The following is a 13,496-nucleotide window of genomic DNA, read 5'->3' as shown; positions in this document are numbered from 1 at the left end:
CAATTTAAGACAAGTAATGCTGGATCTTTCCAATAAGCTGCCCCAGTGGCAGAACTCCCATTTTTCTTCATGCTGGGAAAGGCAAAATTAAACTTCTGCTTCTCTGTACCATCAAAAATTCTGGTGAATGGCACGTGAGAAGAAAGTAACTATGTGTTAAGCATTTACTAATGGCTGGCTGGCATTCATGGCGTCTGACTGGACGAAGGAAAAAGAAACATGAACCAATGTGTTTGCAGGAGGAAGAAAAGCTTTTGGCTTTGCCCTGGTCCCTGACGATGACAGGCGGGCAGGCTGTTTCTTGCACAGCTCTAGGCGAGCCATTAATCTGTCCGTACCAGCATCTTTAGAAACCCCAGCATTAAGACTTAGGAGGGGAAAGAGAGGGAGGATGTTGAATAGCCAGAAAGGCAGCTTTTTAAACACTTCAGTGAATTCATAATGCTGTGCAGGCTTCTGTGTATCCCTTCTCTGAAATTCCTGGTGCGGGGCGCAACGCTGGATTGGAATTTATTCATCTTCTTCCACATACGTGGATGGAAACCAGCCCACCTAAAAGGGAAAAGCAACCAACACAGCAACGTGACTCTGCATCTGGCACTTCAAAGGACTCTACAGAGCATTTCATTTTCATAACACCCCGAATTAATCTGGCCTTTTATGCCCACTGCAGGTGAAGAGGATCGGTTTAAACTGCTCCTAAAAGCCCAATAGAGTGAGTGACAGAAAGGGTGGAATACAATACCCTTAAACGGTGTTCTAACCTGCTAGCACACAAATATGTAAATTAAGGGACTTTACTAGTTAATGCTTCCTATTTCTGCTGTAGAACAAGATATAAAGACAGAGGTCCTATGCCCCACTCTTTCCAATTTAGATCATCAGCTCTTATAGATATTTTGTACTCCACATAAAGTTTATGCTCTAGACTTAAAAAGAGGCTTAGAGACTCAAAAGAACTGATATGCTCAACCCTTTTCCCAACAGGAAGCCATCAAACTTGCCCAAGTAAACTTTATTGATGCCGCTATCATATTCACTCAACACGTTTTTCTTGAGTGCCTATTTTCAGGAAGGAGCACCACCGTGCGGAGCCAGGGCTCTGGGGGGTGAAGCTGGCCACATGGTGTAGGGTTCCCCCCACCACAATGGGCGCCAGCGGCTGTCCAGCCCCCTTCATTCATGTGACGAGCACATTGAGAGGGACAGCTCACCCTGCCATTTACTTCTCCTCTCCACCAGCCATTCGCACTCATCTTCGTGTAAATCTTCACCACATCTCCTTTCAACAAGGACAATTCTCGCATATCTCTTGCACAGAAGTCATACCGAGCGATGGCGATGCCCAGCACCTTTGGACTTAACACTGTAAAGAAAGGATGGGGCGTCAGAATTGATGTGCAGTTTACCAACCATAAGCACCTAATCAGATGGATGTTATAGATGCTGTCAAAATGCACGGCCGTGATTTTGTCACAGACTAGTGATGATGGCAGAGGGGCTTGAAAGCAGCAGAACTGCTGTTTCAATTCAATCAGGTGTAGTCAAGTACATTTCACAAAGTTTAAAAAACTTGTTCTGTTTTCACATTCTTCATAGGAACTTCGAAACAGGGACTAGTTTTTGTAGTTTAAGAAAAACAAAGGCTAATATCTAAGTTACTACCTAAGGAGATAGAATCTCAAATAACTAGCATAAATTTCCTATTGATGGCATAGTAATCCATTTTTAACTTGAACCTCTATGGTAAAAGCTTCATATTTTTATCTTGTAAACTTTTCAACTTAAGACTCAAAGCAACCAACTTTTTTTGCTCTGAAAGTCTCTTGTTGAATCCATGTCATCACTTCTATCCTCCCCCCTCCCCACGAACAGCCTTTGTTTTCAGTTAAAACTATTTAGGGACAGTTACTCTTTTATATTTAATTGTACTCGTGAAGAAGCTTAAATCATGTTTCACAGAATAAACAGATAAGCACCATCCATTTATCTTGTTTCAAACAAATACTGCCTTATAGAAAACCTTTACTGAAATACTTAATCAAAAAGAAGATTCAGGGCATCTGCCTCCTATATTCAGTTTTTTGTATTTTTTTTTTTGTATTTTTTTTTAATTAATTAATTAATTTATTTATTTATTTTTGGCTGTGTTGGCTCTTCGCCTCTGTGCGAGGGCTTTCTCTAGTTGCGGCAAGTGGGGGCCACTCCTCATCGCGGTGCGCGGGCCTCTCACTATCGCGGCCTCTCCCGTTGCAGAGCACAGGCTCCAGACGCGCAGGCTCAGTAATTGTGGTTCACGGGGCTAGTTGCTCCGCGGCATGTGGGATCTTCCCAGACCAGGGCTCGAACCCATGTCGTCTGCATTGGCAGGCGGATTCTTAACCACTGCGCCACCAGGGAAGCCCAGTTTTTTGTTTTTTTTTAAATGGTAGGAGAGGAGCTAACTTCCTCCCTGCCCTCACCTGCCTGTCCTGAAAGGAAAATTCTGTTCAAGCTGTACATTTGTTTGCCTCTAGTGTTTCAGGACACATTTTATATTAACATCTCTACCTGTTGCTCCTTGGGGTTATAAAGTGTTTTCAATCATATGTTCAGTGATTCTGAGAATCACTCACTTGAGATTGGTGGGACTTTATCAACCTTAAATGGTAGAGAAACTGAAGTATAAGAAAAAGAACACGGGAAATGCCACACATCCATATTTTTAACAGTTCCCAGTGCCTAGGCAGCTGCAGTTATGGCCTGTTACCCTGGAAGAGCCTGCCCACTTGGAGACCCGGATCTCTGGCCTATTTTTCAGGGCTCTGCAATGACAGAAATTTTTTTTTAGTCTCCAGGTGTCCGTCATAAGATAAACGAATAGCAATGCTGTAGATTTCAGAACTGTAAAGGAGCAAAAATAGGTCATTTTATTTTACTGTTCAGACACAAACCACTTTAATAGTTTTCTTACTGAAAACCATCCCATTACTGGGGCACTACTCTTAGAGTCGTGCACATAAAAACATCCCAGTGATGGAAAAACCCATCCTCAACTTAACTGTGTGACCTTGTACAGGTCTCTAAACCCTTCTGGGCCACATTCTCTTCACCTATAAAATGAAAGGTCTATACTAGATGACTTGTAAGGGCCTTCTGGTACTAAATTACTCCACTGGGACTTAGGGGTTAATTTCTAAAAATCTGTAAGAAAACATACTTTATCCAGCCATCATGTACTCCCCTATGTGTCACATAAACAGCCCTTACATTCTCTGGCTAATGACAGAAATCAAGACCAGAATGCCCTGCACAAACCGATGGGCACAGTCTTCCTTTAAAGCAATTTGGACCGAATTGTACTCTTATATTTGGAGATAAAGTTGGGATTTTGGTCCTATTTATTTTCTTAATGGAAATACATGAACACTGGCTTTTCTCAACTAAAATTTCCGATCCTCAGGAAAACTAGTTTTATGGAGTGCTTCATTCCCCCTTTATACTTTCGGCTCTCAACTCTTTCCAGCTGATGAAAGAGAAAATGTCTTGCTGAAATACATAACATGAGCACACACACAAAACCAGAGGAGTGGTATGTCAAGACAAACGATGACTTGATGACAGAAAAGGAAAGTGCATGGTGGGAATGGGACTCGAGGGGCTGTTTGTGAGGAGATGTTTCTACATGAGAAGCCATACACAGAAGTCAAAATATTTTATTTGCAAACAAAAGCAAGTTGAAAAGACATATAAAAGCAGTAAAGCAGTACCTGACCAGAAAGGAGTGGAAGAAGGGGGAACAAAGCTGTAGTCTGGAGGAGTTACAAAAGAAAACCCACAGAACAAAGAAGGGGCTTAGAGAAGGAAAGAAAAAGAGAGAAGCAAAGACCATTTAGGTGTTGGCAAAACATATTTCGACACAGCTATTTCGTTGTCTATAACCTTAAGAAAATTGTCATATCAAAGTTGAAATATCAAGCTTTGCTTTCACCCACTTGTCTCCTATCACCATTTCTAAATGAAGAACAAGCCGGATTATTACATTTTGACTGACATTAGTTCTGCAATTCAGAGCGATCTATCCCTTTATAGGTGAACACAGCATACCCACTCTATCCAAGGACGGCCTTCTCCTCTTGATGTGGTGCACAATTCCCACTTTGTCACATCAGTGGAGAGGGGGATCCTGTAAATTCTTAACGTAAAATATGCTTCACATCAAAACTGATACAAGAAGTAAGAGCCTATAGGGTGGTGTCAATGAAACATGCAGAGCCCATTGAAAATTCAAGAAAATCACTCAGACGATTTGTTAGGAACCACACTCACCCTCCAAACAAGCATGCACATGCTAGGTTACTTCCAAAAATAAAATGTAAACCACTTTGAATTATATCTGGAAAAGAAAGTAAATCTATCCCCAACTTGTAGGAACGTACAGAAAATTTCTATGCATTTGGATATGCTCAAAAACGTCTCACGTTTTAATAATCAGAGCTAAAATGATCAAATGGTTTGGAAGTGTTAGATGCCATGCTCAATGTTTTATATTCATTTAATTATCACAGCAACTCAGAGGGGAAGGTACCCATGCTATTTCTTCTTCAGATTTGAGAACAACCTAGATTCAAACCTAGGCAGTGTGACTCCAGAGCCGAGGCTCTTCACTGCTACCCTGCTCTGCATCTACCCCTCTGCTTCAGGTACCACCTTAGGCGGTTTTAAAACTCTCCCTGCTGATACCATGGTGCCATTGCAATGGAGAAGGAAGTTGTGGTTGTAAACTTTCTCCCAATATTTATCCCTCCCTTAATCCATGTAGTAGGTTATTTCGTTGGGCTATGTTTGCCCAGAAGGGATACTAAGTTCTTGCTACTGGGATATATACAGAAGTATCATAAGGCAACTTCTGGTACCTTTCCTGGGAAGGCAGCTGGCACACACCTTCACCCTTCTCTTTGATTCTTTATTCTATGCTGCTGTCTGGAATGTGAAAGCTACCATTCTGCTTCTTGAGGAGGCTGCCCTCACCTTAAGGATGAGCTTCAAGGAAACTGAGTTACTGAAAATTTTATGGCAGAGATACTCCTGTCAAGAAGGGGCCCTAGAGATACTAAGAACGTCAGTAGCTCATTGACGGGATACTTAGATTCCAACCAAGTAAACTGGGGAAAGGAATTGGAAGGAAGGGGTCAGACGTTCTTTGGTTCATATATACATTGTTGCATTCAATGACACTTTTCTCATAAATGGCTTCGCATACTTACTTTTAACCTGCCCTGAAGTATATCCTTGTTAATGATCAAGGTTCTTTTCTAATCCATTGCATGTTCCAAGTTACACTTTTTTATTTTAAAATGCAGCAGTACATGCTATTACAGCTAATTTTACAATCTGCGCAATTCACTTATTACCATGCAGTGTAACTGGTTGGTTTTGTGTTCCTCGAGATCATATTATACCCACTGTTAGAGAGAGGAGAGGATGTCATCTTTAATTTAAGGAGGAAAAGGCACCCTAACGCTACTTTCGGCAGAAAATCTAGTGCCAAGATTCCTACCCCACGTTTGTGAGAACTTAAATGAGAACTCCTCATTCTCTCCATTACTTCTTTGTAATGAGGGGCATTTTCTCCCCAAACTGCTTTCTCAAGTGTCCATCCCCGATTCTATCTCTGGGACTATTTATCCATGGAGTAATAAGAGCAGACAGTATTTCCCCAAAATTTCTAATGAAGGTAATTCAAGAGTCTGAAATATAACAAAAGATAAGTTAACTCTAGAAGGAAGAAATAAGAAATCAGTGAAAACACTATTAAATGCTATTTAAATCTCAAAAATAGGTTATCTAATCTATCTACCTTTCTCTCATCTTAAAATATCTAACATTCCTGAATATGGATAATGCCTCACTAGAGGGCTTGAATCTGTTCCAAATACATAACATCGCTGTGCTACCCCTCTCTCCTAACCCTAAAAGCCCTGCAAACATTTGCATTCATGTCAAGTACCTATAATTTGAACCATCTTAAATCTTATCTAAACATTATCATCTTTACTAAATGGTAGCTCTTCCCACCGTGGTTAGGCCTCCGCTCCTCTGCTGGCTTCACTCTAATTTTTTTCCCCAATGAATGGAACAGATTCTTGGATATGCCTTGGGGCTCCTCCCCTGAATTCCAGTCTGTGATTTCACACATTTTCATCACCCTGCTATGAGGTACAGTCATGATCTCTGATTTAACTTGTCTGAAACCAAACTCATCATCTTCCTCCCTGTAACCTAGCTCAACCTCCCACAATTGTGTTATTTTTCCAACTACTCCCACGTTCTCTTTGCAAACCATCTTTGCAAGGTCAGTATACCTCTTTAGCTCTTTCTGTCCACTCTCCTCTTCCTCTGAGATATAAAGTTGTTCCTTCACTAAATTCTCAGTTCCACCATCCCAACTCAGGGACTTACACCATTTCTAAACTAAGACAACTGCCTCCTAATTGGTCTTCTTACTTTCAGCTTTCTTTCCATTCTATTCTAAATGCCGCCCCTCAGCTACTCACCGTAAACAGACTCATCATTCCTTTTCCTAAATTATAAAATCCTAACTCTTGACTTCAATTCCATAGCAATTCGTAGTCTGGCTATATCCTGCCTTTCTCACCAAGTCTTCCATCATTTACCCACACAAATTCTTTTCATCCCAGCTTCCTAACTGCCCCCCACCCCCCAAACACCAGCCCCACCCTCATTCTGGCACGCTGTTCCTTCACCTTGCTTCTGCGAACCTTAACCTCCTTGTCTCCGAAGCTCAGCTCAGGCCCTTCCCTGACCAATCCAGATAACACTCGTCCCCTTTTCTGTCCTCTGCAGCCATCTGTGAGGCACTTACATCATGGCGCTCCCCGGCCCTGCTGTTTAATTACTGCATGTGCTCCTGTGTTCTATCTCAATGAATCGTTGATTCTGGAGCGTAGGGACTGGCTCTCACGCTGCTTCTGCATCCCCACGGGATCAGGCCCAGGACTAAGCAACTGAAGCTGCTAAGTGGATGAGGATCTCGGCAGGCTATTTAATTCTGCAAGCTCCTTATTTCTCCTCCTCCTGTTTGTTGAGCTCCTCTTTTGCTCACTTAACTGCTCAAAGACTTCCAACAAAAGCCAGCACAACGTAAAGGGAAGAACGTGAAATACGTTCAGGTTTTATTCCCCAGGATCCCTGAGAGCCATAATCTATCAATGATATTCCTACAATAACTATAATATTTCTGAATGTCTCATGGCATTAACCATACTGTATACCTGAGGAACCTTCTCAGGAGAAACTGATTAACCTTTTGCTCCTGTCACCCAGTATGTAGCTCTCAGCCAGACACTTTAAAGCTTGGTAAGATGCCTTCTACTTCTCTACCCATCGTAGCGTGACTTATTGTTGCCGCTCTTTCTATACATAAATTTTCAATGTGTTTGGGTCCTTAATTCTCGTAAGCTGGCAAAACAGCATTTGAATGTCTGGCACCTATGCAGACGAGTATAAAATAATGTGTTTCCCTAGGAAAGTATGGATTTAAATCTAGATGTAAGCAATGTCAGAATAAGGTATTTGATAAAAATATTTTGCAGAATGGTTTAACCTGCAAAACATATTTCTGTCCATACTGAGAATACATCCACCTATTTCTACACACACGTACAGATACGTGTTTTCTTCATCAGACTCCTCCGACTATACCAAGATGACGCTAATATAAGAATTATTGGTACGTGCAGATCCTGGAATGGAATAGAAACAGCTGAGTAACAGTGACGTTCAGATGGGAATGTTGAGGGATTATTATTTCCTATCCCTTTCACTTCCTGGCCTAATAGTCACTTCACCACTTAATATTATAGGAAGCCTGCTGCTAGTACATTACATTATTCTGGGAAGCTTCTTGAGAGAAAGAACTTTTATTCATATCTGTATCCACTGAGATAATAGTAAATCTACGTTGAGACCTTTTTCATTGAAGTAATCATTTGCAAACTGCATGCTTTAGTTAAGAGCCTAACTTTCGTCCTTCCTCAAATACTTTCAATTCCTTATTAGCACAGACAAAGGAGAACCTTGCTCAGAGAGACCATCACACTTAGGTGGGGGTCTCTGGTTATTTTCACATGATACCTGGCACTCAAATGGGCTAATGTTTATGGAACATTAGCAAATAAGTGGCTCATAGTTTAGTGACTTAAAAGGTCTCGTTAGGAGTTATTAAAATATTAACTCAAATATTAAGTCAAATATTAACTTTTCCAAGTTAAATGAAACTTGAAGTACTAAAATTCTCTAATTGAAACAGAAGCTATTAGCGTAGCCATAATAAACTGACTGGTACATCATAAGTGAATATTATCCAGTTCTGAGACTTGACTGAGAGGACAGAGCCACAGAAGCATGTCAATTAAAAGAGGAACACAATGTTCACAGAATAATAAATTACTAGTGAATTGGTATCTGATACCTATACTTTTGTTAAGGTTAACTAAGCATTGCTTTAAAGTATTATGCTCTGCTTTGATTAGGCTATTCATGTTCACAAGCAAATGAAAATCCACTCAAATTTCAACAACATTTGAAATTTGTACACAGCAGAGACCAAGCTCAATCAACACTAGTCCTTAAGGTACTGGTGACCAAATCAAAGTATTTTTGAACTACCACTTAATTATCCATTATATGTATAAGTGAATATGATACTAAGCATTTGCTAATTATTCTCTGGGATAGACATTACCTAATGCTCAGCCTTAAGATGTAACAACCACATGTGTTTACACTCATTTATGTTAAAAAAAAAAAAAAAAAGTAAAAATATCAGGCGGTTGTACCAATGATACCATCATCAATACAGCTATCCCTGTGAGTTTGGGGCCCAGCAGTGGCCTAGAGATTTTCCTGAAGGACTACGTTCCCATGTGGGACACTTTGAGGGATCCAGGAGGTTCCTTTTACCAAGATTGTACACAGATGGCCTAACAGCAGAGAACATGCTGAGAATTTAATGAATGTTTAAATTTGTGACCCTGAACCTGGTTTTATTTTAGAACGTAGCCATGTCTTCTTCTTAGACTCCCAGAAACATTCATAGACATAGTATCAAATATGTGCTCCCCATCTCCCTCAAATACATCGTATTTATAGTATATTTTATATATTGTCACTGAAAAAGTAGGAATGATTCAGATTGGTTTCATTTAATTGAATGCTGACATCTGGTAAATGGACAAATCTCTTTTAACCTAAAATTCAAAGATATGACAAGGAAAACTTAGAATTATTGTGAAAAGAAACAGCTACTTTATATTCAGTACTGCACAGTCTAAATACATAAAGCCATTAACAAGCAAAAATATGAGTATAAGGCCTTATTGTTATGGAAAATTAGATCATTTGACATTTCAAGGGATTTTGGATTATTTCTAGGCATCTAGTTTATTAAGATGTGAACCTGATCCTAAATCCTTACTCTTTAATGATAATTGGCAGACGTCTATTAAATAACTACTAATGTGCCAAGGACTGTGCTAAGGTGCTACTGGAGATTAAACAGATAAGACAGAGCATCGACTCTAAAGGAGCTTACAAATTAGTAAAGAGACAGACACAGAGATGATACAGAGATATGGAAATTACCCATCTTGGATAGAGTGCTATGACTAGACTTTAGGCTCCATTTGAGCCTTTCCCTACAAAAGTCTCCAGTCTTCCGGTTGCTCAGGCCAAAAGCCTTACAGTCACAGCCTTGGGTCTTCTCTTGCTATTCTGTCTTACGTCTGATGTGTCTGCATGTCCTGTTCGGTTACATATTATAAAGGTGACCCATCTGGCTACATGTTGTTCCAGGCTGCTACCATCTCTCACCTGGATTGCTGCATGAGCCTCCTAAGTGGTCTCCCTGTTTTTACACAGACTCCAGAACAATCCTATTAAAGTCAGACCATGTCTCTCCTCTGTTTAAATCCTTCCAATGGCTTCCCATGTCTTCTGGAACGAAAGCTAAAGTCCTATAAAGCCTCACAGAGGCTGGCCTCCCTTGCCCCTCTGATTCCATCTCTGCTGCTCTGGCCACATTGCACATGTCATACATGCTCCTTACTTTGCACTGGCTGTTCTGCTCGCACTTCCTTGAATCTTTACTCAAGTGTTACCTTCACAACGAGGCCTACCCTGATGCCCCATAAAAGAGTCACGGACGCATAGCACTTGTGCCATGTGGTGCAGAGAGAAAGCAGGGTTTATGGGGGAGGGAGTGATATACAAGCAAAGAAGTAGGTAGAGGGTCCTCAATCCCCTAATTTCCCACTGTCCTACTGCTTAGGTTGGGCACGGATGGTCTGTACACGCCATGGTCAGAGTTCCAGTAGCCTGCTCTTCAGATGGACGGGGTATTTATGTGAGTTTATGATAGCAGAAACTCCTTGTTTGCTATGGACCGGATATTCGTGTCCCCCTCCAGACCCCAAAATTCATATGTTGAAACCTAATGCCTCATGCCATGGTATTAGGAAGTTCGGCTTGTGGGATGTGCTTAGGTCATGAGAATGAAGCCTGCATGAATGGGATTAGTGCTCCTAAAAAGGCAATCCCGCAGAGCTTCCTCGCCCCTTTCCACCATGTGAGGACACGGGTGCCTTCTATAAACCAGAAAGCAGGCTCTTACCAGATACCAAATCTGCCAGCACCTTGACCTTGAACTTCCCAGCCTCCAGAACTGTAAGCCATAAATTTCTGTGGTTTGGAAGACACTTGGTCTATGGTGTTTTGTTATAGCAGCCCAAACAGACTAAGACACTGGTCATACAAATGACCTTGTTAGAAAGGGGAGCTTCGGAAGCCAGTGGCTAGTATTAGCCTGTTCTACTGTTGAGAACTGAAAACTGCTGAACCGGCTCTCTATTAAGCTACCAAAAGGAGGAAAAATGAATCTCTACTTTTGTTCCTCATCATCTGACCACCCCAGTTAAAATCATAAACCATCCCCAGCACTCCTGAGTAGCATTACATTGTTAGATTATCTTTTCCAGAGCACTCACCAACTTCTAATATACTATATAATTTATTTTTAATCTATTATTTGCCTTCCCCATTATCATGTGAGTTCCACAAAGGCGGAGACTTTTTTTTCCACTGCTGCGTATCCCCAGCAATTTGAACAGTGCCAACCCTGCAGTAGGCTCTCAATAAAGGTCTGTTGAATGAATGAATGTGGGGACCTGTGGGGTTATTGGTGGGAATGTAATAACTAAAGATGAGATGAGGAGAGAAGTTCTTGGAGAACTGCCCTATGAGGAAGAAGAATAAAGAAAGAGGGAAAATTAACAGGGGAAGATGGAGCTTTGAATAGAAAGACTGAGCTTTGAATAGGAAACGATCTGAACGAGCAAGTCAGATATCTTGAAGTGTTTATGCTCAATTCTGACAAATTTGAGTGTATTCAGAGCAGAGTGGCCAAGATGGTGACAGATTTGGCAACCACGTGTATGACAATGGATGGATAAATCTGAGTAGCTTATTGAAAAAGAAAGAAATACAGTGGGGAAGGGAAAAAAGCACATCAGATGAAAGGTAATCACGGTAGAGTGTGTATGTAGTATATTTAACTTTGAGTAATTCTGAAGAGATGAGCTAATGATAGTAAATAGCTCCAATAAGTCAAGTTTCTGGATCAACATAAGCATTTAAAAAATTCTGTTCAAAAAATAAATTGGAGGGCTTCCCTGGTGGCACAGTGGTTAAGAATCCGCCTGCCAGGGGCTTCCCTGGTGGCGCAGTGGTTGGGAGTCTGCCTGCCGATGCAGGGGACACGGGTTCGGACCCTGGTCCGGGAGGATCCCACATGCCGTGGAGCCACTAGGCCCGTGCACCACCCCTGCTGGGCCTGAGCTCTGGAGCCCGTGGGCCGCGGGTACTAAGCCCACGGGCCACAACTGCTGGGGCTTGCGTACCTGGAGCCCGTGCTCTGCAGCAGGAGACGCCACGACAATGAGAGGCCCGCACACAGCAAAGAGGATCCAGCATAGCCAAAAATAAACAAATTTATTTAAAAAAAAAAAAGAATCCGCCTGCCAGTGCAGGGGACACAGGTTCGAGCCCTGGTCCTGGAAGATCCCACATGCCGCGGAGCAACTAAGCTCGTGCACCACAACTACTGAGCCTGTGCTCTAGAGCCTGTGAGCCACAACTACTGAAGCCCACACGCCTAGAGCCCATGCTCTGCAGCAAGAGAAGCCCTTGCACCGCAATGAAGAGTGGCCCCTGCTCGCTGCAACTAGAGAAAGCCCGTGCACAGCAATGAAGACCCAACACAGCCAAAAATAAATAAGTAAATAAATTTATAAAATAAATAAGTTGGGTGATTTGTATGGCCGTAGACATAAAGTCACCTGAGTGTCAGGTAAAGCCAGAGGATGACCTCTCAGGAATGTCACAAAAAAATACTTGCTAAAAAAGCCTCTACCAGGGTTGACATTGCTGCTAAGTCTGAAGTGCCTCAATACCAGAGTCTCCCTGCATTCCTGTCTATTGTTCAGCTGTTAAGCTAAACTGTATGTAACACCCAAGGGATATGTGCAGTAGAGTGTTCAGTGCAAGTAGATGCTCAAAAATGTTGAATGCATAAAGCAGTGAATGAAGGGAAACCCTGGCCAAGTCGGACCGGCTCCCTTATGCAGATCTGGAATTCAGTAGGGGAAGCTGCGTATCAGTGGTATATATGAGGAAAAAAAGAGCTCTCAGCATTGTTCCTCAAAGCTAGGAGACTGATCCAAATTTTAGCAAGAAAAAAAGGAATTCCTCTCAATTTATGTTTGTTTTACAGGGAAGAGAGACTAGAAAAACCAAAGCCTTGGATCAGGGTTGCCCCATGAGGACACTATAGTCAATTAGGGAACATTACACATATTGAGACCAGTTTTTAACTTAGAAAATAAGGTTTATAGAAAGAACAGTATACAAAATGAGACATATTAAAACATAAGGACTGCTTTTTGAGTTTTGAAACATGAAAAAGGACAGCTTTGAGTGAGGTTACTGGAATCTGTAGAATTTCGATCTGCAAGTTATCGATTTCTGAAGGGACCCTGGGTACTGGCTACTAATTCTTAAAGCCATCAGGTTCAGGATAAAAATCGCTCACAGTAGCTACTAAAGCTCCTGAAGCACGTAAGTAGAAAAGGGAAGCCCAGAATGACCTAATAGTGAACATGTTCGGCTGTAGGTGATTAGTTGCCCAAGAACAGTAAGTTCTGTGGACATGATAGACATCCTGAGAAAAAGAGTATAAAAATGACAGCAACGTGTTAGAACCACCTTAGCCCATAGAAAAGCATGCACAGAGCACTTCCCATGTGCCAGACATTGTTCTAAGTACATCACATACACTAACTCTCTCATGGCTCATAATACAAACATTACACATTATGAGACAGTGCTGCAGGATGAAATAAACTAGGGAAACTCATCACTTTCCTATATCATACAAGCAG

At 41.6% G+C, this 13,496-nt stretch overlaps 1 protein-coding gene across 3 annotated transcripts in view; it reads right to left on the bottom strand.

The window, feature by feature from the left end:
* Positions 1 to 415: 415 nt before the first annotated feature.
* VAV3 (vav guanine nucleotide exchange factor 3) overlaps positions 416 to 13,496 on the bottom strand; it is a gene marked incomplete at its 5' end in the record, with an annotated part of 392,829 nt that continues 379,748 nt past the window's right edge. For 2 of the 3 annotated variants that reach the window (XM_082833521.1, XM_082833522.1), the window contains 2 exons: positions 416 to 552; positions 1,215 to 1,366. In XM_082833521.1, coding sequence (XP_082689647.1) covers positions 511 to 552; positions 1,215 to 1,366 — 194 coding nt within the window. In that variant the 3' untranslated portion in view covers positions 416 to 510. Of the gene's footprint in view, positions 553 to 1,214; positions 1,367 to 3,749; positions 3,834 to 13,496 lie in introns of all 3 variants that reach the window. The other variant, XM_082833520.1, reaches the window with a different exon arrangement.

This window comes from Leucopleurus acutus, assembly GCF_964270905.1.
Source record: "Leucopleurus acutus genome assembly, chromosome: 2".
NCBI classification, from domain to species: domain Eukaryota; kingdom Metazoa; phylum Chordata; class Mammalia; order Artiodactyla; family Delphinidae; genus Leucopleurus; species Leucopleurus acutus.
Note: the sequence above shows the minus strand (reverse complement) of the source record. Positions and strands in the feature narration are given on the sequence as shown.